The 25613-nt window shown below is 35.9% G+C and overlaps 2 protein-coding genes across 2 annotated transcripts; one reads left to right on the forward strand and one right to left on the reverse strand.

Annotated features, from left to right (window-relative positions):
• The first annotated feature begins 1838 nt into the window (after window positions 1-1838).
• Window positions 1839-16678, forward strand: LOC128212247 (transforming growth factor beta regulator 1-like). Its single transcript, XM_052917608.1, has 12 exons — window positions 1839-1921; window positions 5550-5630; window positions 6261-6441; window positions 7054-7097; window positions 7930-8062; window positions 8543-8613; window positions 9528-9718; window positions 10160-10293; window positions 12525-12671; window positions 12881-12975; window positions 13667-13887; window positions 16258-16678. Exons 2-12 carry the CDS (start codon window positions 5551-5553, stop codon window positions 16335-16337), a joined length of 1377 nt encoding a protein of 458 aa, XP_052773568.1. The 5' UTR covers window positions 1839-1921; window position 5550; the 3' UTR covers window positions 16338-16678.
• LOC128212249 (fucose mutarotase-like) lies at window positions 16670-24877 on the reverse strand. The gene is made up of 7 exons (XM_052917609.1): window positions 24856-24877; window positions 23906-24016; window positions 21718-21786; window positions 21149-21219; window positions 19861-19962; window positions 18493-18566; window positions 16670-17788 (listed from the first exon to the last, which is right to left on the reverse strand). The coding sequence occupies exons 2-7, from the start codon at window positions 23985-23987 to the stop codon at window positions 17737-17739; spliced, it is 450 nt and encodes a 149-aa protein (XP_052773569.1). The 5' UTR covers window positions 23988-24016; window positions 24856-24877; the 3' UTR covers window positions 16670-17736.
• Between the last annotated feature and the right edge of the window lie 736 nt (window positions 24878-25613).

The following is a 25613-nucleotide window of genomic DNA, read 5'->3' on the forward strand; positions in this document are numbered from 1 at the left end:
CTCTCCCATCATCCCTTTTACACCATCTCCCCACTATCTCTTTTACACCCTCTCCCCATCATCCCTTTTACACCCTCTCCCCATCATCCCTTTTACACCATCCCTTTTACACCCTCTCCCCACTATCTCTTTTACACCCTCTCCCCACTATCTCTTACACCCTCTCCCCATCATCCCTTTATTACTCTCTATCATGTAATGCTCAGCCTCTCACCTTTTTACCTCCCTTGTTACCTCATCACGATCTGCTTCCAATGTTAAACTACCTTATAAGCGTGCTTCCCCGCTTTGGGCCAGCGTCCGCACAGCTCCAATAGAGTTTTATGGGTAATGGATAAAATTATCCCGGAAAAATAATATACATGTCAGTCAATCAACGGATTATGTTTTCTTACTAAATGTTTATGTTTGCTAGGAAAACGTTTGCTCTTCATGATTATGTTGTTGTTTTTATAATTCTGAACACTGAAACAAACAATTACCCTTCATATTAAGTGCTACATAATAATTATACTTTTACATGAAAAGGCAAACTTGAGGGTTTTTTTTTCATTTCGAGGTTGTAATCACACTAACAACGTTAGCTCTTACTTTTTACGCATTTATTTCAAACACTGAATTTCTCTACTGTTTTGGGCGAGCTTGTGAACGCAGCTGCGTAATTTGAGTAAGAAAGAAAGATACTATTATTAGAAATTACTTTCACTCTCATTTGCTCATATACGGCATATATAATAATTTCCTTACTTTATTTGAAAGTCAACACATTCGTGACCATCAAACTGCATTTCATTGATTCTGACTAGTGATTAAACGATTATCGAGTACAGTCGATATATTGTCGCTGACATTCTGATTGCGACGACAGTCGATAATGGTTGTCCAAAATCGATGTCGCTTATGTTACTTGTTACTTCCGGTAAATACGTATTTTTATTGTTATGCGATAGTAAACTAAAATGTACTTGATGCGGTTTGCATCATTTAGCTGCGCATATATATGCAAGTATTATGTATGTTTTTGTAGTGATTTTATTCAGTTATGTTATTAAAGATAATACACGTTTATTGAAGATTACAACCTGTCCCAAAAAGCATCACAGCTAAACCATTTGAATGATCATAATGATCCTATTATGTATAAAGTGTTTTACCAAATAATCTTATAAACTATCGATTGTCGTCTGAAAATAAATTTTTGGGTTCAAAATTACTTATTTGGCGATTTTCCCACAAAAAAAGAACCCAAATCGGTGGGAATAAAACTTCCCCTTAAACATCAAAAATATGTTTCAGTCACACTTGGGGTCAAGCCATGCAGATCTTTATAAACTCAACAACAACCGAAAGTTAATCGAAATGATTGGTCCCATTCGATTTGATTATCGATTGCAAATGTAATCATTTTCAAATACAATCATATTCTGATACTAAGCCATAATGATATTAAGAGCAAATTGTAACTTACTTAGTCTTTGCTTTTCTTTGTTTTGTGTGTTTATATTACTTATGTTTCCTTTACTTAACGTTCTCATAACCACTACGATTTTTATAGATTCTGCTGTTCTGTTAGGAAGTAATAAAGAATCCAAATGCTTATACCAAGGAAACGGACTCTTGAGATCGTGATTCAGTCTATCAGCCCTCAGACATCGCTGATTGACTCATGAACAATAAAGCACTTACGAACATCATAATTTTCAATATAGAACAAAACATGCAAACTGCACAGGTAATTCCTCCGAAATGAATCCGTGATACGCTGGTCTCATCTACGCTGCAAGCTCGGTACGAGTAGCCTTTCTGTCAAAATTTTGAGTCCGTACGGATGTTTTTAACCTGTAAAGGACGCGGGGACTCGGAGCTTCAATGAACAAGTTTCGGTTGCACAGATTTGGAACACCGGTCACCTGGCGCGTCGGTATGTGACCGGAAGCTACGATTGTAAAAAGATCGTTTGGGTTTAAAACGTTGGTTTAATCGTACGATTTTATAGCTCGTACGGACAGCACAGGGATATGTGACCGATCATAATGATTATAAATTGTGATAAGATCATAGTATGAAACAGTACTTAATAACATTTTTTGCTGTATCATGAATATTGTTTTATTTGGAACTTTGACCAAAGTTGTGTATTCAACATATTTTATGAGACATTGCGAATAAGATAACATCATATACGATTTTCTATAACTTTTGATGTTATGTTTTAAAATGAGCTGAGATTGATATTGAGATTTGACTTAAGCAATTTTGTTTGTGATAGTGTGACCTGGTGTCATTCGTTGTATTTGCAGAGTATTTTGGCTCTGCTTTAATACGTTGACGTATATGCTTACAACGATAACAAGAGAAGTCGTACCAACGCAAGCTCGCACCACTACGAAGTTCATCATTCCATTCCATACTTTTATTGCATAAAGCAATACAATGTATATAGCTACACTGGTTCTTTAACGTGCACCAGTGTATAGCACTGTCACACGGGACTCCGATTTAAAATTAATCAGAGATGAGGACGACTAACTGTTAGGGGAGCTCACTGCGTATTAGTATAAAAAGAAATATATAGTAATTAGTTATACGTAGCCTTTGAGTGTAATATAACCCCGCAATTCAATACCTAGTTCGGACAGTACGCTTTCGGATCGACTTCAAACAAAAAGTATTTTTCTATGTTCATTAAACTCTTACATTTTAGATGTTTTGGCATTTATCATTTCTACAATCTCACTTGATGTGGAAGTCCAGACTGTTCGTTATTTTAAAACAAATACTTTTAGTTTGCGGCGTGTATAATTTTTAAAGAAAAAATACAGTACCAAGAAAATAAATGAAAAAAAAAAATATGTTCTAGTAACGTTCCTCTACTGGCACTGGAGCTTAAGAGGTGTTACTGCCATTTGTTTCCTGGTTCTTTGGGATTATTGTCTATGCCAGTCTTTATGCTTCTTGAAAAAAAGAATATGATGCAAAAAAGCGGCCTTGGGTTAGGGTTAGATCCAAACGATTGTATTTTTTTATGATTTTTGATATGGCAAATCCTTCACGTACAAATTGTTTTGTATGAAAAGTGGGTCGTTGTTCCGATCGGGATTCGGGGTTAAAGCATATTGCGTCCAAAAAATATCATAAAAACAAGAAATATTACTAGATAATGTTATTTTATATTAGTTCTGTACACAAAAAATAAATATCCGACGAATAATTATGAGTTTGATGGGGTTTTCTTCATTTCATTCTGTGAAAACTTAACGCAAGGCTGCAGTTCACAGTTTTACAACAATCAGAGCATTTCGGTCATGGCCGAGTTGTTACGATTGTATTTACGAGGTCTATCACGAAACTTCTCAGAGGTGGCCGAGTTATTACGATTGGGTCGATTTGTTCCGCTTGGCATAATTGTTGTCTGTTTCAGTCAAGTTTCGTTTTATTGGAAAGTTAGATCATGTGTTTAATGCTTGTTTTGTGCAAAATAGCTTTGTACTTGCATGGTAAAATATGAATATAAACCTTTATTATCCATTTCAAATATAAAATACTTCACTAAATACAATTTCAATATTTTTTAAACCCATCCAGTTTTTGCACAAACCCAATAAACGTTAGGGATTGGAAGAATCCTGTATAACACGTCTATTATTTTAGACTAGGGTTAGTGTCATTTAGTGTAAATGGGTATGCAATAGTGCTACCTAGTACCTGTAATTTACAGTGTAAAGCTCAGTCAGTGGAGATACATGCCAGTTTCAATAGTAGTTTCCGGCAATTGTGTGTTTAACTGGTGTATTTCTGGAAATTTGGAATAAAAGAGTAAAAAAAACTGTAATATTTATTACATGATTGTTTTCAGATGCATTGATTACAGGAAAATTATCTGTGTGCTCAAAAGGTTAATGTTAAGATAGTTTCATGCCTGGTGAGCTTGGTTGGTAGCCACACAGACATATAAACCATGGATAGGAAACTTTCTTCTATGTCTGCATAGATTATTTGGAATGTTTGTGAGCAGCTAGGTTTTATCTGAAATAATATTTGCATATTTTAACTGTTTGAAAATTCTAGATACTTGAGCACGCACTAAGGATTGCAGTAAAATATCAAACACACAGAAACGTGAGATTCACGTTGTATTTAAGTTAAAAAAAGTTGTTCTTTTTGTTTCTTTGAAAATTGGGAAATTTGGAGGCTATTTTTGGGAACAGCAAAGAAGGGTAAAAAGGCCCTGATATGTGGTTTAAGTTGGATTTGTGAATATTCACATACACCTAGCCCTAGGCCTAAAAAAAAAAATACATTTGGTTCGGGTTACCCGACCCTACCTACGGAATCGGCGCCGACCCTACCGTTTTTATAGTCAGTTTGAAAAAAAAACGAAAAACTAAAAAAAAAAAAAAATGTTTTTTTTTTAATTGCTTTTCAATCAATACGTAGTTTAAACCTTAAATGCTTATACAGAAGATAACTTTAACACCATTCTCCAATGATGAAAATGATATTCTTATATAAAACTTAATAAAAAATATAATAAAAAAAAAAGCCTACCTACCCTACCTGTTTTTGAAAAGGATGTAACCCTAACCAAACAATTTTTTTTTTTTGGCCCTAGGTGAAAATGAATTCTAATAAGAATTGTTACAATAATCAGACAATTTCATTATCGATAATCAAATCAAAATAAACAAGATACCCATAATCGATCATTGAATCAGGGATAATAGAATATTGGCTTGAAAATAAAGTTTGTTTATCACAACAATATCTATGTCATCTATGTTTTCAAAATATTTAATAACAAAAGAGAAAATTAATATATTGGAAAATTTCATTGTACATTTATTATACAAATTTGTAAATTACCGGTATATGATATGCTTGGTAAAGTTTGATGAGAATGGATTATTGATGGAATGTGGCCGACCTTGAATGCCAGTCTACACTTATTCGATCGCTATCATTATTTATTTTATAAGAATTGAGATTATGTGGTTTAATGCAGACTAAACCCATGTACAGTAGTAGGGGTGGTAGTAGGGGTGGTAGTAGGGGTGGTAGTAGGGGAAGTAGTAGGGGAAGTAGTAGGGGTAGTAGTAGGGGTAGTAGTAGGGGTGGTAGTAGTGGTAGTAGTAGGGGTAGTAGTAGGGGTAGTAGTAGGGGTGGTAGTAGGGGTAGTAGTAGGGGTGGTAGTAGGGGTGGTAGTAGGGGTAGTAGTAGGGGTAGTAGTAGGGGTGGTAGTAGGGGTAGTAGTAGGGGTAGTAGTAGGGGTAGTAGTAGGGGTAGTAGTAGGGGTAGTAGTAGGGGTAGTAGTAGGGGTGGTAGTAGGGGTGGTAGTAGGGGTGGTAGTAGGGGTGGTAGTAGGGGTGGTAGTAGGGGCAGTAGTAGGGGTGGTAGTAGGGGTGGTAGTAGGGGTGGTAGTAGGGGTGGTAGTAGGGGTAGTAGTAGTAGTAGGGGTGGTAGTAGGGGTAGTAGTAGGGGTGGTAGTAGGGGTGGTAATTAATATTAAACAATTATTTATTCTTTATAGTAATCAATAAATTTACTTTCAGAATGGAGGGTGATACACCTCAGGGTGAAGAATACAACAAGGAATACATTAGAGTGTACCAGAGTCTACTGAAAAAAGACAGGTGACCATATTTACGAAGCCTTGCATACTAGATTTAGTTAAAAGTTATAAAGATATGTGTCATAATTTAATAGTTAATTCTGAGCATGCGAAATGTGACTTTAAATAAACTGATGTCTGATAATGAACACATGTACATGTTCATAAATACATATTTAATGTACATGTACAAAATGTATTCTTGTAGTTTAGTGTTTTTATGTAGGTCTATGAGTTGGTCAAATCAGGCAGATTTTAATATTAAATGTTGTTAAAATAATAATAAAGAAAAATGAATGTCAAGTAGGAGCAAAGTTCAAGATTCTTGATACAGATAAAGTCAAGAAGACCCTTTTCTAAGCATTCCACAGGTCAGATAAAGTAAAGCAAGCCTTTTTTGAAGCATTCCACAAGTAGGAAAATATCTGACCCATTTCCACTCAGTTAGATGACCTGAATTAAAATCTTTAATGATGAAGAAGGGCTCGTTCGCTACATTTACTCAGCCCATTTTTAATCATTAAGATTTTAATTCATGTCATCTAACTATTACATGAAAGTTATGAATTTAGGTTTGTCTATCTCTTTCGATCAGCTTTGATGACACACCTCGAAAAATGCATTCCTTCAATTATGAGTGCTTTTAATTCAGCCTGTTGAAGCCGGAGAGCAGCCTATCCCTGACTGAGTTAAGTGCGGGTGAGAAGAAGCCCAGGGCATCTGTTAGTCATTCCGGCCTGCTGAGCCCTAACACACAAGCCCATGTCAGACACGCGGTCAAGGTCATTCAGTCAAATGGTGCACCTGTGTTGACCACACCCTCGCGAATTCAGGTAACTAGTATTTATAGGAATGTCAAATTCAATGAGATGTCATAATTTTTAGCTTGTCTGCTAATTAAGAAAAAATGATTTAGGTATTGTTATTATTTGGTGTAAAACTTATCATTGATTTTGTTGCTGACGGTGGAAGGGTACAACACCTTACTCATTGGTGATAACTGCCAAGGATACTCACATGAAGCTTTGTTCTCATGAGATTTGGCATATGTGTTGCAACTGCCATCACTCTAGCAAAATTGTTGTTGAGTTATGTCCCTTGGTTAATCAATGTCAGCTGAAAAAAATGAACCAGTCTTTAGTGCAATGGGGCCATAGGGAAACAAATTTTTTTCTGAGTTGAATTTTATGAAAACTAACAATGTTTTTACACCAAAAATATGAAAATAAGCTAGAAAAAGATCCAAAAAATAAAGGCATACTAATAAATTTGATTAAAAAAAATAGTGGGTATTTAAAATATTTCTTCAAAACAATAATAAGCTTTATTGATAAGGACCCTGGTTGTTGGTGTAAATAGAGCTTCAGAAACTTTAAAATTGTGAGTTGAATTCCTTCTTATAATAAAGTTGGATTGAAATGATCTCTAAAATGTGTTTTTAACAGGGTGAAGGAATACCACAAACTGTCAGTCTTCTTGGGAAACATAGGTAAGAAAATATTTTTTTATGTATTTAAATACAGTAAAACAGTGATCATTCCAACAGGCGGTTGTTCTAGAACTGGCGACTGGTCAAAGTCGAGGCTGATGTGTCACATTAAAGACCCATGACCCTACCTAAATGTTCAAGGTCACAATAAGAGTTTACTCATTATGTAATGCTGCATAAATGCACATAGATAGAGTAAAATTGATTGTGTCTGGACTTGTTAATTGTTACTTTGTCATGCATGGAGGTTTTTTAGATAACTTTGCACATGTTTTCGGTACCATAAGATGAAAGTCACGTGCAAGAACCATGTCCCTACCTCTTACTGCATCACTCCTCTGCACTTAACATCAACCATCATGGGGGACAGCATATGCGTTTAGTTATCATAGCTCTTCCAGATTGTATTCATTTAAGTAATTACATTATCTATTGAACTGGATGGCAATTTGGGATCATTCGTCACTAACTGTGTCAGCTCTTGTTTTGTTTGTGTTTTTTTCATAACAGATTTAAGGGGAAAGTAAGTGAAATAATGATAATGATAAAAAAAAAGACATATCCTACCAACAATTAAAAATGTGGCTAGTGAACACAAAACAAACTATTAATTGTATTGATTAACTGTGGTCTAATCTACATCTTTTATTGCAGTCTTATAACGTGTATATGTATATTGCGGTCAGTGCCATCTTGTTGGATTTACAAGATACAAGAATGTTATTTTAATGTTGGGTATATGATAACTAAAGCACAACAGCTCAATCAGCTATTTTCGGACAAAAATAATTTATCCTTTATACATATATGTATTTTTATACGAATATTTCAGGAAGGAGAGCAGTATTCTAGGATACCGGAAGAAGACAACAGGCAGTGGTCGTAAACGTGCGCCCCCATCAACCAACGACCCATACTATCATCGCTGGAAGTACTTGAAGAAATATGTGAAGCAAATGGTCTTTGTAAGTACATTAGCTGACCAACCTTTTGTATCGATCCAATCTAATTAATCTAAATCTTTATGCTGCATTTTTCATGCATTGCTTCTGTCTTTTCTAGTTGTGAAGTATACATTTAGAATTGTTTTTTGTAGATGTATAATTTATTTTCACTGACTGGTGGACATTTTTAGTGAAAAAAACGAAGTACTGTCGGCAGTAGTGTCGGCATCATGTTCATTTATGAACCTTTGCCGTAATGGTACACATGATGACATATGTAATATACACATCTTAATCAAGGCCCATAAACCTAGCTTGAATATTGTTTAGTTATGCCCTGGTTTTGATTGAAGACTTAAGACAAACGTTCGCTCCACATCGCTGTTGTGTTCTATTTTTAATCTAGCATATTTTTGCTTGACTGAGTGTATTAAAAAGGCAATTTTTCATTATGCCATTCAATTTGATATCTCTTTTCTTATACATGTGTGTATATTTCAGATGAATGCGGGGCTATGTGATGAGGTGGTCAGACAGGAAGTAAAGGTTGCCCGGGCTCGTGAGGAACGCAGGTCTCTAATTGGCTGAAATTTCTCGCAATATTTTAACCATAGCTGGTTCAAGTTTGTTCAGTCAAATCACTTGCTAACTTTTTAATTTATAAGCTAAATCAGAGGAGAAATTTTACCCAAAATAAAAGTAGTGACCTTAGCTTAATCTTATTATAAGTATACTTATAACCCACTTAGTAAAACCAATCAATGATTAAGATATTTTTGAGAAAATGCAAGCAAGGTTTTAATGATTTTTTAGATTGCCAAATTTTGACTATAGATAAAAAAATGATGTAACTTCATAACTGTGCATTGGTCATAAGACTTCTCATTTCCAAGCATTATCAAAATACAGTCAAACTCCGTTGGCTCCATTTCGCTTGGCTAGTTTTCCTCATTGGCTTGAACTCCATTTAAAGGACTGATTTGTTTTTACTGAATGTAAGCATTCCATCTTGGCTCAAATTTCCAGAAGCTCAAAGTATTCTGGCTGTTCCTTGGGAATTTGAGCCAACGAGATACGACTGTAAATGGCAATTGGCAATTAACATATGTCTATTCTGTCCTTGTGACTTTCATTTAACAAACAATGAAAATGTGCAAACAAAAGCCTTAGAATGCATATTTTAACATATGGTCGTAATAAAGTATAGGGGCAATCTTATTAACGAGTTTACAAAAAAATATCGTAAAATCTCAGAATTTCAGATAAATATTTAGTTTGAGCGTCACAAATAAGGTTGAAATTTTAACTTGCAAAATCAAATAAACTTTTCCTTAACTGACTACAAAAGCTCTTTGTTTTATATAAAATATTATAATTACTCAAAAGGTCTGCGTTCCATTATTATGTGCGTTGATTTGATAGCCCGATATTGTGCATAAGACCATCAAATTATTTTCAATCCACATTTAATTATTTGTTTATCCAGTTTTCTTCTGCGAAAGTTAATACACTACCAGTCCATGTCAGAGATCCAGCCTATCCCTGGAGGGAGCGTTCTCACCTCATCCATGAAGAGTATTGGAGAGGAGACATCTTTACAGGGGAAATCTCGGCCGAAGAAAAAGTCTGGACATCTAGGAGACAAAATGGGAAAACAAACCAAGGATATGATGGAAGGTAATGGATGAATTGAGTAACCTTGTCTCTGTGATATATATCCCGTGATTTGTGGCGACACTTGTACAATTTTTTTTTTTTTTAATAGAACATATAATGAACTTGATCGAGAAGGTAGAGCCTCAATAAAACTATCTGTAAAATGCAAATTTAGTTGATAATATGGTATCCATATTCTATGTTAAACTTCAATACATGTGTATAACATGGAACACTGCCTTAGATCTTATAACATTTTTATGCCTACGTGTTAATGGGACTAGGTTATCATTTTAATCCACATCATTTGTTTTCTAGCTTAAAATAAATCTGTCTTGCACTGAAAACTTTTGCCATAAAGGCTTGGTAAAATAGATGTCCATGTATGTTTTTTAAAACATGCAAAATCTCATGTATTGCCCCGGTACTTTTATGCAATTAAGAGTTGAATGTTTACTACAGGGATGAAAGTTAAGCCGAAGAAATCCAAATCAAGCACCAGTAAGCATGCTGTCCCCCCTCTTCCACTAGATGGACTGGGTCGACCAATCTTTCCCCTACAGATAGGAGATCTCACTGTGCACAGTATAGGGGAGGTAATGGATCTGAAGTAATGTAACAGTAATTGTATGTAATTGTATTTTGATGAAGCTTAATTCTCGTCTGTAATTGGGAAAAATATGGAGTTTGAGTATCATAAATACCAGTATGTTCATAATCGTCATTTATTATATACTAATTATAGCTTAATTCACTTAAAGCATTTTTAAGTTCTGATAAACATGTACATGTTTTACAAGTTTAATATCAGTTAAAAAAAATTTTTTTGGCAAATTTGTGTTTGAAAAACTTTAAGCCGACATTCCCACACATGGAGAAGATTTTTGTTTTGACAACCAATAATTAATTGACATGAACCAAACCACCCTAAAATAATATGAACAACCATATTAGATATGAGATATGTTCTAGTCACATTTTACACTGTGTGGGAACGGACACCGGATATAGCTGAAAAAGTGATCAATCGATAAGCGTTTGATTTTGACACATGGACAGTTTTCTATCATTTTTTGTATTTTATGGTGATATATTTAACAAAATCAAAGAGTTTTGAATTGCCTGATACTGTGCCATATACGACTATGATGGAAATGTGTCTCCTCTTTTGTATAATAGCACAATTCTCGCTGAAAGTTGAATGATCGCTCACTAATGTTCATTTAAGTGGTACGATTGCAAACATAAATCAAAAAATTGAAAATAAGAATAAAAACTGAATCGAGCGATTTCATTGTAATGACATAATCTAGTAATTTGTAAAATATCAATATGATATATTTTGCTGTTACGGATATATTCATATCTTTTGATGCCCTGGTAGTGTACTGGGGATAGATGAAGCAAATAAATAACTGCACAGGGGATAGCTATTAAGTGGACTGAGGATAGTAACGATGTATTTAGAAAACCAAGACTGTGATTACGGCTATTACGGCTATTATCTATACGTGAGCTCGAGGAAAATTGTTCGAGGTTGTCCATATCGAGGGATGAGAGCAAAAACATGTTGTTGTTCTTAGTATCTGTATACGCTTAAAACTGTTTCATTCATACATATTAGTCAACCATGATGTGTTTTTCACAAGCATCAATATCTAAATATTTGAAATACGCCGGTAATCTGATTTATTGAGTAACACAAAACATATGGCCGTAGAATGTATGTGGTATTTGCTATTGATATATAAAATATTGCTTTGTAAATCAAGTAGGTACGTTTTTGCAAACAGAAAGTCACCAGTAGGGAATGAGATATTGTGATCAAATTTGGAACACGTAAAGCTTTTTTCCAACCTTGGGTCGATGTTGGTATTACTTAGAACAGAATAATGGTCTCTGCTCGTTCACTTCAGTGGGAAAGAATGTATTGTGACCAACCCTGATATTTACACAGCTTGCATATATACGTTCATTTAGGAGAGCATGGATCAAACTCATGTTAACTTAAGTTTGCTCAATAATTTCTTATCAAATTGTACTCTCACTTTTTGCTGATTATTTGAAAGTTTGAAATAGACATATACATGTATAATGTATATTAACAGTGTTTCTATCAATTTTTGTCCCATTTTACATGTTATCACCAGGACACACATTTCTCAACTTTGAAACTATCCCAGTACATAATACGGCTATCCCCAGTACAGTACTGTGAACATTTCTAAGGGCATATCTTTAACAGTTTAAAAGTTACATTGCCATTTCTTACAATGAAAATAGTTGAGCTTATTCTTGTGAAATCCTTCGATTCAGATTTTTTATTTATTCAATATATTTCCTAAAAATAACAATACTTGTCGAAATTCAGTAAGTTTTGAGGTGATCATCTCAGATTTGAAGAAACATTTTACGAGTTCTGCTAAATCGTAAGCACTTTAAAGTATACCATAGGCCAAATTTAGCATTCAGCTATTAGTTCAAACACTTGCTTCATTTGTGGATACAGTAGATATGCGTTAACGCAGCAAGATCTTACCTCTGGTAAATTAAAACAACTACATAATTGTCTGTTTACTTATCACTTTTTGAGCTATATCCGGTGTCCCTTCCCACACAGTGTGTTAACCCTGGACAAAAACATATGCATGTGAGTCCAATATACTTATACTTTTAGTTTAAACTAACCGAACAACCTTTACAACAATATAACTTTGTTAAACAAAGTAAGTAATTACCGAGAGAGTTCATAGTCATATCAACTGTATGTGTTCTACAACTCTTTGCTGTATTTCTATTATGTAGCACATGTCTATTTCACACACAGATAGTTCCTGATCGGCCTGGTTTCCACACTTCGAACAGCATATTTCCCGTGGGTTACTGCAGTACCCGACTGTACGCCAGTCTCAAGGCCCTCGACAAACAGTGTCTCTACACCTGTAAAATATCTGACGGTGGGAATGGACCTATGGTAGGTATCTTGTTAATGGTTTAATTGTTAAGGTTCATGCCTTGATTTCTGGTATCAATGACAACACATCAATGATGTTTGAATAGAACTTCATTTGTACAAATTAACAAACATTTTCTACAATATTTGTTTTATTTAAGCTAAAATTTTGCAATGTTTCTGAACAAACCCTGTACATGTGTTCTTATTTTCAATTCACCTGTTTTTAGTTTGAGATTGTACCAGATGATGACCCGAAGGTTTTCAAGAGTCGGTTTCTGTCGGAATGTCACAGTCAGCTGTTGAGAGCTCTAAACCAGTCCAGGTTGGTATGGTTTCTATTTTCTAGTATGAATGATTCACATAATTTCAGAAACTCTTGGGCTGATGATGAAAAAGTCTTTGTAGCAGACTTTAAATTCAAAGGCGCCTTCGTGAAATTAAATAATTCAATGCATCTTTAGAATTAGAACAACACCAGCATTGGTTGACCAAAATGTTTTAAAGGTCATGTTTTGAAATTTGGCCCAGTGTAGTTTGAAGTTATAGGTTACTATATAGTCTTTAAGCACAAAATTCAAACAGAAAGAGTTTTTTGCAAATTCCTTGTTTCGACAACCATTATGAATTTTCTAGCGTATAAAACACTAACATAATGTTACCTAAATTGATGTCATTTCACCCTACAAGTTTAGTGTCATGTTTTACTTATTTTTTTTTTTATTCGGGGGGATATTCGCCCCCTGCCTGAAGACCAGGGAAAGGATAAAAATTCTGGCAGATTTTTCTCTCCGCAGGAGAATATGGCAAGTTTGTGATAAAAAGGATTTTACATGAGATACCATTATAAATACAAAATTTCATGAAATTTGTTATGGAAAAGTTTAAAGCTTGACACAGGCCCACTTTGTAACTTTTCCTTTACTTGTTTCAGAAATGTTAGTATTAAATGGAGACTCGTGTAAAGTTGTATTTCTTACTTAGGAAATTTAGAGAAAATATTGACTTTATTACAGAGGAGTGAAGCTCTTGGAGACCATTGGAAAGGGCCCGGAGTTTTTTGGGCTAACCCACCCAGTGGTTCAAAACCTGGTTCAGAGTTGCCCAGGGGCAAAGAAATGCCAGGGCTACAAGTGGATCAAGTTTGAGGTGAATAAGGGGCTCACTATGGACATGATGCCCCAGGGCTCTGACGATCCCTCAGTCAGCCATGAGGCTCTCAAGAGCCGGATTAGCAGTGAGTACCAATTTTATGCTTGCACAAAAAATGATTGTCCTTTATTTACTTGTTCTTGTTTTTCGAAGAAATAAAGTTAAGGTATTGGTATTTTCGTAGCCTTAACATCAACTGACACAGCATGCAAAATTTTGATCTTCCGTAACTAAATGCCTTTAAAATATCCTTATGAGACTTGGTACACATGTCATGATGATAATTACAAATATCTTGTTAAGTTATGCCTGTTGTTTTGGCATCCAATTGAGGTTCTCTCATTTTGATCGAGGTCTGCCCAAACTAACCCTGAACAAGTCATTGCAAAAAAATTTGATTAGCAAAACAGTTGTAATGAGCCCCTGTGGCTGTGGGTGAAAATTAGCACATGCCTGCAAGCCATGCATTGGTAAAATGCCTTCTGGGCATGCTCCAATTCTGAATTTTAAATAGCAGGGCTTGTTAAAAGGTTGTGATGCCAGCTTGGTCAGGTCTCAATTTGATAAAGGTAATGGATCACATATGAATCTAAGTAGTAACAAGAGCTGTCACAGTATGTGACGAATGCCTCCGAATGTGACATTGACCTACGAACAAGGTCAGTACATGAAAAGTTGATCTTGCCTTTACGTGTCAAATACATATGGCAAGTTATTTTAAATTGCCTCTGAACATAAAAAAATACCACCCATACTTGACAACCTACACTGTTATGTCCTTATATTCAGAATTCCCTTGTGAATAAACACTTTCACTTTTTTATCTTTCACCTTAGAGGTAGGGACATGGGTCTTGCACACGACATGTCGTCTTGGTATGTGGAACACATGTAGCAAGTGATTTTAAAATCTGTCCATACAAGGGAAAGTAACAGCCCTGACACGACAACCTAAACTTTATGTCCTTATATGCAGCACTCCAGTGTGACCTTGACCTTTGAGGTAGGGACACGGGTCTTGCACGCGACACATCGTCTTGGTATGTGGAACACATATGGCAAGTTATTTTAAAATCTGTCCATACAAGGGAAAGTTACAGCCCGGACACGACAACCTATACTCTATGTCCTTATATGCAGCACTCCATGTTAAATGAACACTAAGGGTGACCTTGACCTTTGAGGTAGGGACACGGGTCTTGCACGCGACACGTCGTCTTGGTATGTGGAACACATATGGCAAGTTATTGTAAAATCTGTCCATACAAGAGAAAGTTACAGCCCGGACACGACAACCTATACTCTATATCCTTATATGCAGCACTCCATTGTGAATAAACACTAAGTGTGACCTTGACCTTTGAGGTAGGGACACAGGTCTTGCACGCGACACGTCGTCTTGGTATGTGGAACACATTTGGCAAGTTATTTTAAAATCTGTCCATACAAGGAAAAGTTACAGCCCGGACACGACAACCTATACTCTATGTCCTTATATGCAGCACTCCATTGTGAATAAACACTAAGTGTGACCTTGACCTTTGAGGTAGGGACACGGGTCTTGCACGCGACACATCGTCTTGGTATGTGGAACACATGTGGCAAGTTATTTTAAAATCTGTCCATACAAGGGTAAGTTACAGCCCGGACACGACAACCTATACTCTATGTCCTTATAAATGCAGCACTCCATTGTAAATAAACACTAAGTGTGACCTTGACCTTTGAGGTAGGGACACGGGTCTTGCACGCGACACGTCGTCTTGGTATGTGGAACACATGTGGCAAGTTATTTTAAAATCTGTCCATACAAGAGAAAGTTACAGCCCGGACACGACAACCTATACTCTATGTCCTTATATGCAGCACTCCATTGTGAATAAACACTAAGTGTGACCTTGACCTTTGAGGTAGGGACACAAGTCTTGCACGCCACACGTTGTCTTGGTATGTGGAACACATGTGGCAAGTTATTTTAAAATTTGTCCATACAAGGGAAAGTTATAGAGCCGGACGGACGGACGGTGCGATTTTAATATGCCCACCTTCGGGGGCATAACAAGTCATCTTGCTGTGCTACAATTATAAACAGTGTTGACGGAATAGTTTTGCCAAAAACATGAAGAACTTGGGCATAGGTGGCGCTTTCAATCTCAATATTGTCATGTAAAACCGGATGCGGTTTATTTAAACGAACACGAAAACTTATCTGGGAGTTTGCTGTATGTCAAAAATATTCTTAACCAAGAAATTTTAGCAATTATAGTCGGTACACATCCCTAAGGTTGTGAGAGTTGTAACCACAAGCCCAGAATAAATTGATCTCAATGTTTTATTTTGCTTTTGCCAATAAAAACTATTCTGTTGTGTGTTTGTAATAATGTAGTTCCCATGGTTCAATTACCATAAATGCTTACAAATTGACATGTTAACTTAATGTTTATAAATATTTCAAGGCATGCAGGACCAAGGCCAGTCCAACTTGAGAACCCTGCTGACTGGAGCACTGATGGACACAGCTAAACTACCAACCTGAAACTCCTGATGGAACTCCTCACAAAATGAATGAATTGTCAAGGACCAAAGACCAAACCAGATAACCTGTTTGAAAAAAGATTGTATATGTAATACGTGTTTACAAGTGTCAGTGAATATATTTAAAGATGGCAATGTTTAACAGACAGATATGTGTGCAGGTTCACAATGGCATTATCCTTATCAGTATCAGGAAGACAATATTTTTGTTCAGACTGATTTACATGTACATGTTTACTTATGGAATACATAAAAACTGTTACATCTAATATGATATATAATTATGTAGATACAATTGATTCTGTATGAAGACAGGAAAAAATAACAAACGAAAAAAATGTCCATGTCTTTTATTACTGCACAGATGTATATTGTAAACCCCCAAAACCAATACATGTACAGTAAAACTGTGATCGCTCGAGGTCGCAGGGGACAGAGCCTAAACCTTGAGGGAACCGATGTTTCGAACAACCCGATTTTTAATTCTCCAGTCTGTTATGAAATATATTTCAGTGTATTTTAAGTATGAAGTAGTCTGTTAACTAAGACACCAATAAAGTGGAAATCGCTCATATGCTCGATTTTTTTTTTACAAAATGGCCATATTGCAAAGCAAAGTGACAAAAGTAATTATTTTTAGAGATACCGATGTTGGATCGATATGGTAGTGTTTATTCATATTTTTATAACTCATTTACATTTCTCACAATTAACTTCTCATCATTTACCTCTCATAATTTTCTTCTAAAATGCCCATATCAACTAATATCGGTCATGCGTTAACAGTGTTAAACAGTTTTTCATACCTTATCAATTGCCTTTGAACTGTCATTGCTATTTTTACAACTTGCTAAAATTTTGATACCTAGTAATTATTTGTTTATTTTGGAACTTGCGTTCGGGAAAAAGTGTGAAATAATGACCTCGAGGGAGCCATAAGGTTTTGTGCATGATTTGTGTACTTGGGACCGAGAATATTGCTGGACTCCTCGACATAATTAGGTTTCGATGCAGCGTAGGTATATTTTATATGAAAATAGAATGAAAAAAGTTCGGGACCAAGCTCTGACCTCAAGGGAACGCCGGTCCTTGAACGACCGCTTGTTCGAATGACCGCAGTTTTACTGTATACTGTATTCATGTAGTTAACTTAAAATGGTACACATAATATTTCTAAGAAACAATAGATAAAACATAAAATTGCACACACACACACACACAAACACACACATGAATACTTGCCGTGTTGATAAATGTGGTAATTCAACAAGGCACAAAATGTAGAAGAAATCAATCATGGTAAATAATACTTGTATCTATGAATATGATCCAAATTATTAGTCCCAGACATTATCAATCAGTATAAGGCTTAATGATGTACATTGGAATGATGGTGAATGTTAAAGGGCCACTCCCTTTTTCAAGATGATGTTCCCATACTGCGCTAGCTCCCTGAAAGAGAACAACAATGTACATGTATTTATTACTGGCTCATTTTGAACGCGTCTCGGAAAAATACCCCCTCTGAACTTGATCACTAACAGTCATATTCATTTGTGTCCATTGTACAAGATTCCATTCAGTAATATTTACACCTCAACATCCATTCCTTCAATCAAGGCCTTTCTTCAATTGCAAATATTATCCGATGAACACAACATCTTGGGATCGCAAATCATCGCACATTAATATAAATAGCGTACTATAGTTTATATTGTATCAGCAGGCCACAAGTATTTTAATCAACATTTTGAAAAGTGATATTTTATTATTTGTTAAATGTATTGTTGTCATTAGCGTTTCAATTTTTCGTTAAAAAGAGAATTTATTAAGGGACTATTTAGTCTGTAGCAATGAAATGTGTTAACTGGTCAGGTCGTTCTATTCAACGCATGGATGAGAAAAAAATACAGTGGTTTTCTTAAAATGAAATGAAGTAATTTATAAAAAATTCTAGAAAGAAATAATATTGATAGAAGCATAAGTGATTAATGGAATGACTGTCGTCATTATTGGGGATATGAATGCAGTTTGGCAGGTTAAAGTTCACGTCACACTTTAACCAGCCCAACTGCGTTCACACTGATAATGACATTAATCATGCACTGCATTCCTTAAATATAACACTCTGTATGTACATTTAACTGTGAGCATACCCAGTATGTATAACTGCGAAGGCCCTCTTTGCCCGCTCGTAGAACTTGAACCTGTCCAACTTCTCAATGTTTACCTGAAGATAAGTTATGAAATAAGAGGCACAATATGAAGCAGAAATCAATCCTGGTAAATAATACACATTCATTATCTGGGAGTATGTTTCTAATTATTCACCATGTTACTTATTGTGGACTGATATTTCAATTTCAATTGCTAGAAATGAAGGTTGTTTTTGTATTCCAAAGAAATATATAACAGAAAACGTTAGCATGTCAGGGTTCGAATTTAGACTCGCATACTCGCAAAATGCGAGCGACATTTGCAAATTGCGAGTGACTTTTATTCATGCTCGCAAAATTCTGCGAGTGGCTTTTTCTAGACCACAAAATGTTAAAAGGAAAGTAGAATAAATATGAACTTAACTCCGCTGCGTAGTCGAGTGTAAACAGCCTATAAGTGGCATGTTTACACTACCAGTATAAAAAACACAGTATGGAGTCAAGCTCTAGTAAGTTTTCAAAAATAGAACAAATACGGAAAAGTCTGAGTTTTATCTCTAATCTTTCCGAGGCGTGCATAATACAAAGTGAATTCAAATGACGTAATCACCTAGCTTAATCATTGGCTAAATTAAGCGCGTTCGCGCACTATATTTAAACCCCATCAACCTTTGATATATTTCCGCCCAACTGCCAAAGTGAATAGACTTTGTCGATCAATATATTTCATGGTCCAGAGTATCCTCGCTAGATTAATTTTACTGTTTCTTTCATTTATTTTAAATTTATAATGTTATTGCTTTTAATACTTATAGACTAAATGAAATCTGTACCGTGCTTGCCGAATGGATATTACCCAATGGCGAGGATAAATATACAAAGTGAACAATGTCAAATTATTGGACAGCTTTGTAATAAAAAAGCGGCTAGCATCTGATGAGTCTTTCCGTACTCCCCAAAAAGAAAAAGCCATCAACAAGTTCTAGTAGTTGAGTTACTCAAGATTGATACGTTTTAATATTCATAATATGTCTTTAGGTGTAAATTTCTACTTAAATTAGACAATATTATAAGGGAATAAAGCAAATAATAAAATTGCAAGTTGATTTTTCATTTTGCGAGTTGCCTCAAAAAGCACTCGCAAAATTTTACGAGTGCTCCTCAAAGTTAAATTCGAACCCTGCATGTGTCTCTTGGAAGCTATTACTCATAGTTACAGGCATATCTTGCTGCGAAATAGCTGGAAATGTTTAAGCCAGATATTAATTATACAGTAATACATGGCTTTTGGTTCATAATTTCCTCATAAGGAAGAATAATTTGAGGGTACCTATGATTTTAAAAAACATTCAAAGACAGATTGATTACCTGTGATCCCTCGGAGTTATCACAGATGACCTGGTACTCGGTCCATATCGGGGTCTGTAGCCCCTTTGCCTTGTCTTCGGGCACCTTGTCCATCAAACACACCTGAAGGATACCCATGTTTGATTTGAGAATAAAGTAAGCATAAATAAACATATGACTTGTAATTCCTGAATTAAAAAATAAATAGAATAGTAATACAGTAAAACTGAGATCGCTCGAGTAATCTGGGGTCCGAGCTCAAATTTTGAGTGGTTTCGATGTTTCAAAAGACCCAAATTTCCATTTTAGTCTGTTATGAAATGTCTTACAATGATCCAGCATCAGTATATTTTACATGAAAATAGAAGGAATAATGGTTGGGACTTTGCTTCGACCTCGACTGGCCCGGATTTCTCGAAACTTCTTAATTAAGTCCCTTATTACAGGATTAAGCTAAACTCACTATTTTTGATGTTCTATAATATGCGCTATATTTACGTCTTTAAGAGTTTTTATCAATAATATAAGAAAAATCTGTATACTTATTAGAAGAAAATATTTTTCATATATCAAAATCCATTATTAGTATGTATTTTGGCTAATCGAAATAAGCGACTTAAGCCTGCTAAGCTTAAAAAGTTTCGAGAAATTGGGGCCTGACTGGCAGTGCTTGAACAACCGCCTGTTCAAGCAACTGCATTTAAAATGTCTATAATTTTTCAGATTAACTAGTTGAGTACATAAATTATGTTTAATTTGTAAAGCCCTTTCCAAATGGCAATGAAACTGTCCTCGGACCATTAAACAACCAGGTGTCCCCTAACGGACGGAGGGTACACTGTCACCATTTATCAACCTATAGTCCAGGTCATTGATACTGCAGACCAGTTTAAATGCGTCTATAATTTTTCAGATTAACTAGTAGAGTACATAAATTATGTTTAATTTGTAAAACCCTTTCCAAATGGCAATGAAACTGCCCTCAGGCCATTAAACAACCTGGGCCAGTATTCAATATTTATCTTATCCTTATCCTTAGACATGCCTCAGTGATTCTATTCAGTCCATTGGTCAGCTTAATATACAGGCCAATCAAAGCACTTAGTTTCTAATCTAAAATTTAAGTTCAATCTAAGTTGCTTATTAAATACGGCCCCAGGTGTCCCATTACGGACAGAGGGTACACTGTCACCATTTATCAACCTATAGTCAAGGTCATTGATACTGCAGACCAGTTTAAATGCGTACATAAAAGATTCCTCACAACATAGTTATAATATGGTAAGCCGGAATTCATGGCAGTACTCACTGGGTGTGAAACATATTTGTCCAACGGCAGCAGCTGTAAAATGGCTTCCAACAGCTTAGGAATTGGCATTCCTGGAATAAATAATTCCTTACACTTCTCAGACCTCTCTGGTTTATGTTATTCATACCGATGTAGTTGATATTGTTTTTTGTTTTTTTTGGTAACTTAGCAAACAGAACAATAGATTGCCCAAAAGACCGATTGTTAAAACTTTGTTAATGTTATCAACATAATTAACAACATTGTTTTTAACTTTTAGAAATGTTTAACAATCGGCTTATATTTAAATTAAATAAATTAAGCTGAAACAGTTATTTCAAATCTTTTTGGATAATGCATATCACAATCATAATGTCCATAAAACTTCCACAGCAGTGAGATGATCAGTTAAATAGTGACTTAAACATTGTTGTTAACTTTAACAAATTTCTGGAAAAAAAACCCCCAGCTAATTCTTGTTGCTGTCATAATATTGTACATGGTCATAACACAAAAACAGAATTTCATGTTCTTTTTCTAAAGTCAACACTAATCTGAGTACCAGTACATTTTTATGAAGCCAGACCTACCATCAGCGCGGAGCTCCTTTGGTCCAAACCTGCATATTGATGTGGTCGGGAAATGGGCATCAGCCAATACTGAAAACATTTCCCTTCTTGTTAACTAATTTGAAAGAATTTCCGTACACAAAATATATTTTTTCAAGATCACTTGTATGAAATAATTTTCAAAATTGTTATAAACAAGATGAACTGATTACAGAAGGTGTATTTTAAATTTAAGTTATTAATCGTTTTTACCACATAAATAACCTGAGAAAAACATACAAATGTTTATGCATAACAAGACTTGCTACTATTCACTCCTGTAAAGTTTAATCGAAATCCCTTTAGCAGTTTTGGAGATTGCATGCAGAGATTTGTTTCTAGATAGACAGACAGACGGCCAGCACAATATCAAACTGTCTTGTACCACTATGAGTGTGAGACATAATTATGCTCCCCTTCGAAGAAGAGGGGTATATTGCTTTGCACAGGCATGTCGGTCGGTCGGTCCGTCCGTCCGTAGACCAAAGCTTGTCCGAGTGATAACTCAACAATTCCTGGATGTATGGTCATCAAACTTGACATGAAGGTTGGGCCTGACCAGTAGATGACCCCTATTGATTTAAGGGCTCATCAGGTCAAAGGTCAAGGTCACAGTGACCTTTAATGGTAAATAATTTTAAAGCTTGTCCGAGTGATAACTCAACAATGCCTAGACCTATGGTCATCAAACTTGATATGGAAGTTTGGCCTGACCAGTAGATGACCCCTATTGTTTTTGGGGGTCATCAGACCAAAGGTCAAGGTCACAGTGACCTTGAATGGTAAAAAGTTGTCCCAGTGATAACTTGACAATGCCTGCACCCATGGCTCTCATAATTGACATGGAGGTTGGGCCTGACCAGTAGATGACCCCTTTTTTTTTGGGGGGGGGGGTCATCAGGCCAAAGATCAAGGTCACAGTGATCTTGAATGTTAAAAGATTGTCCATGTGATAACTCGACAATGCCTGCTCCTATGGCCCTCATACTTGACATGGAGGTTGGGGCTGACCAGTAAATGATCCCTATAGTTTTTGGGTGTCATCGGGCCAAAGGTCACGGTCACAGTGATCTTGAATGGTAAAAGGTTGTCGGTGTGATAACTTGACAATGCCTGCACCCATGGCCCTCATACTTGACATGGACGTTGGGCCTGACCAGTAGAAGACCCCTATTGTTTTGGGGGTCATCGGGCCAAAGGTCAAGGTCACAGTGACCTTGAATGGTAAAAGGTTGTCCGAGTGATAACTCTACAATGCCTGCACCCATGGCCCTCATACTTGACATGGACGTTGGGCCTGTCCAGTAGATGGCCCCTATTGGCTTTAGGGTCATTGGACCAAAGGTCAAGGTCACAGTGACCTTGAATGATAAAAGGTTGTCAGAATGATAACTCAACAATGCCTGCACCCATGGCCCTCAAACTTGACTTGGAAGTTGAGCCTGACCAGTAGAAGACCCCTATTGATTTTAGGGGTCAAAGGTCAAGGTCACAGTGACCTTGAAAGCAAACTCGACAATTCATGGACCTATGGTCATCAAACTTGACATGAAGGGTTGGCCTGACCAGTAGATGACCCCTCTTGATTTTGGGGGTCATCGGGCAAAGGTCAAGGTCACAGTAACATTTAACGCACAAAAGTTAACAAATCTTCTCCCTGTGATATCTCAATGCCTGAACCTATGATCATCAAACTTGACATGGAAATTGGGCCTGACGAGAAGATGACCCTTATTGATTTTAGGAGTCATCGAGTCAAAGGTCAAGTTTACAGTGACCTTGAATGCGAAAATGTTTCGAGTGATAACTCGACAATGCCTGCACCCATGGCTCTCAAACTTGATTTGATGTTACGTCTGATCTGTAGATGGCCCCTTATGATTTTAGGGGTCATGTGGTCAAAGGTCAAGGTCACAGTGACCTTGAACGAAAAAAAATCTTGTATGTGTGATAACATGTCAATGCCTGCATCCATGGCCCTCAAACTTGACACTAAGATTTTTTGTGACCAGCTGATGACTCCTATGGATTTTGAGGTCAAAGGTCATGGTATCTCAACGGCATCCAATATCAGTGACAAACCAGCTGTCATTTGAGTCCATGCATATTTCATTCAATTGTCCATATAATCCTGACAACATGGCGCTCAGGGGGGCATAATGTAACTTACTTATTTCATCACCATGTCCCATGGAAGCCAGTGTGTACAGCACATCTGGGGAAATGATCTTTGGAATATTCTTTAGAGGCATGGCTGGTATCCGTTGAAAATGTACACAAACTATATGTAAACATAAACATAAAAATGATTTTAACATAAATCTGCTTTCAATGATAAAGCAGTGTCTCGTATATATTTTTTCCCTTTAAACATTTTATTTTGATCACCTGAGCATGTAGTGTTCAGAGTAAGCTTTAAGAATTATCACCTACCCATCATCCACAGTTGCTTTAAATGACCCGCCTTTTAAACCATTTGACCATTTTCAACCAAACTTCAAAGAAATGATCCTTGGATGGTTCTCTTTCACTGACTACGTAAAACAGCATCAATGCAATTTAATCCAGAGTGGTAGCCGTACAACAATCTGGTAAAACTTGACAATATTTATTGCTTCCGGCTTGGAGTAGGAATGTTATTGGTCCCAGCTTCCAGTCATTAACCAAAGAGACGGTGATTTAAAAAAAATATACCAGAAGACAGATTGAACATGTCTCGCCATAGGGAGCTATCTAAACTCTTTTTCTTTTTAAACCTTTGTACCTCCTTATTTTAACTTCGCTTTTGAAAGTACTGTTTTCTTCACAACTTTTACTTACATTCTTGCAGCTTGATGCGCTAATGTCTAGGTCCCCAGTAGGGGTTTGACATTATTCAATAATGGAATAGAGATAGATGGACGGTATAAGTATAGCAAGCTTTGCATGTCCTTCTTGTTTTTGACAATTTTTCATACAAGCATGGACCTATAAACCATGTTTTATAGGTCTGTGATACAAGTTATTTGTTACATAAAGTAAACATGATACTTATAACAGTTATATTTGACCTTAAGAGCATGAACACATACAAAGATCATGCTATTTAAATACACAAAAATAAAGAAATATTTTCAATACCTTTTAATCAGAAAAAAACCCTCCTAGTGACTTTCACTTATTTCTTAAAGAATACTACTAATAATAAAACAAAAAGTCTGGCACTAACAGTGTGCTAGAAATTGAATATACCCGAGGAGTATCACATTACAACTTATCATTATTTCATTTCTTTAAGACCATTCACAATATTTATTATCTTAAAACTTGACAATATGTTTGTTGAATTCAATTTAATGCTACAGGATTTCAAAAGGACATGTAACAGAGAAAAAATCTTTCTGTTTTGGGAATTGAAAAAAAGAAGTTCTGCAAACGGAGTTGAATTTCTGATGATACACATCAATACATATATAATAGACCATAAATATAATTGTTCAATAAAGGAACAAAAAATGGTTGAAAATTCTGCAGAATGAGTTTTCACAAATTTAATAAACAGTGGCCCGATTGATCAGAAAGTCGCTAAATACTTAACGATACCTGTACATGTATGTTGGCAGTGTCACTGCAGTGAAATGTTTTTGCTCTACTCGACAATAAAAAAGGTTGCTATGCAAAAGAAGTAAATGGTATCACCGGAAGAGGAATACAACTACAGGAAAAACATACCTTTATGTAATGTCAATATATATATAATGTACTAGTATCAGTCAGTTATTTTGAAACCTTTGACAGGTGTTTGCCTTATCAGTAAAATGGCGATTTTCTATACAAGGGAAATCACTGAGGCTTACGGTGCGGTTAACAAACACTGATATTGATCGCGCTATAGTGTG

Source organism: Mya arenaria, chromosome 12 (genome assembly GCF_026914265.1).
Source record: "Mya arenaria isolate MELC-2E11 chromosome 12, ASM2691426v1".
Lineage (NCBI taxonomy): Eukaryota > Metazoa > Mollusca > Bivalvia > Myida > Myidae > Mya > Mya arenaria.

Coding starts and splice junctions, on each gene's coding strand:
- LOC128212247 (XM_052917608.1), top strand. CDS start 5,551: ATGGAGGGTGATACACCTCAGGGTGAAGAATACAACAAGGAATACATT. Junction 5,631..6,260: donor AGTCTACTGAAAAAAGACAG/GTGACCATATTT, acceptor CTTTTAATTCAG/CCTGTTGAAGCCGGAGAGCA. Junction 6,442..7,053: donor CCACACCCTCGCGAATTCAG/GTAACTAGTATT, acceptor TGTTTTTAACAG/GGTGAAGGAATACCACAAAC.
- LOC128212249 (XM_052917609.1), bottom strand. CDS start 23,987: ATGCCTCTAAAGAATATTCCAAAGATCATTTCCCCAGATGTGCTGTAC. Junction 19,963..21,148: donor ACAAATATGTTTCACACCCA/GTGAGTACTGCC, acceptor GGTATCCTTCAG/GTGTGTTTGATGGACAAGGT. Junction 18,567..19,860: donor ATAACTCCGAGGGATCACAG/GTAATCAATCTG, acceptor ACTTATCTTCAG/GTAAACATTGAGAAGTTGGA.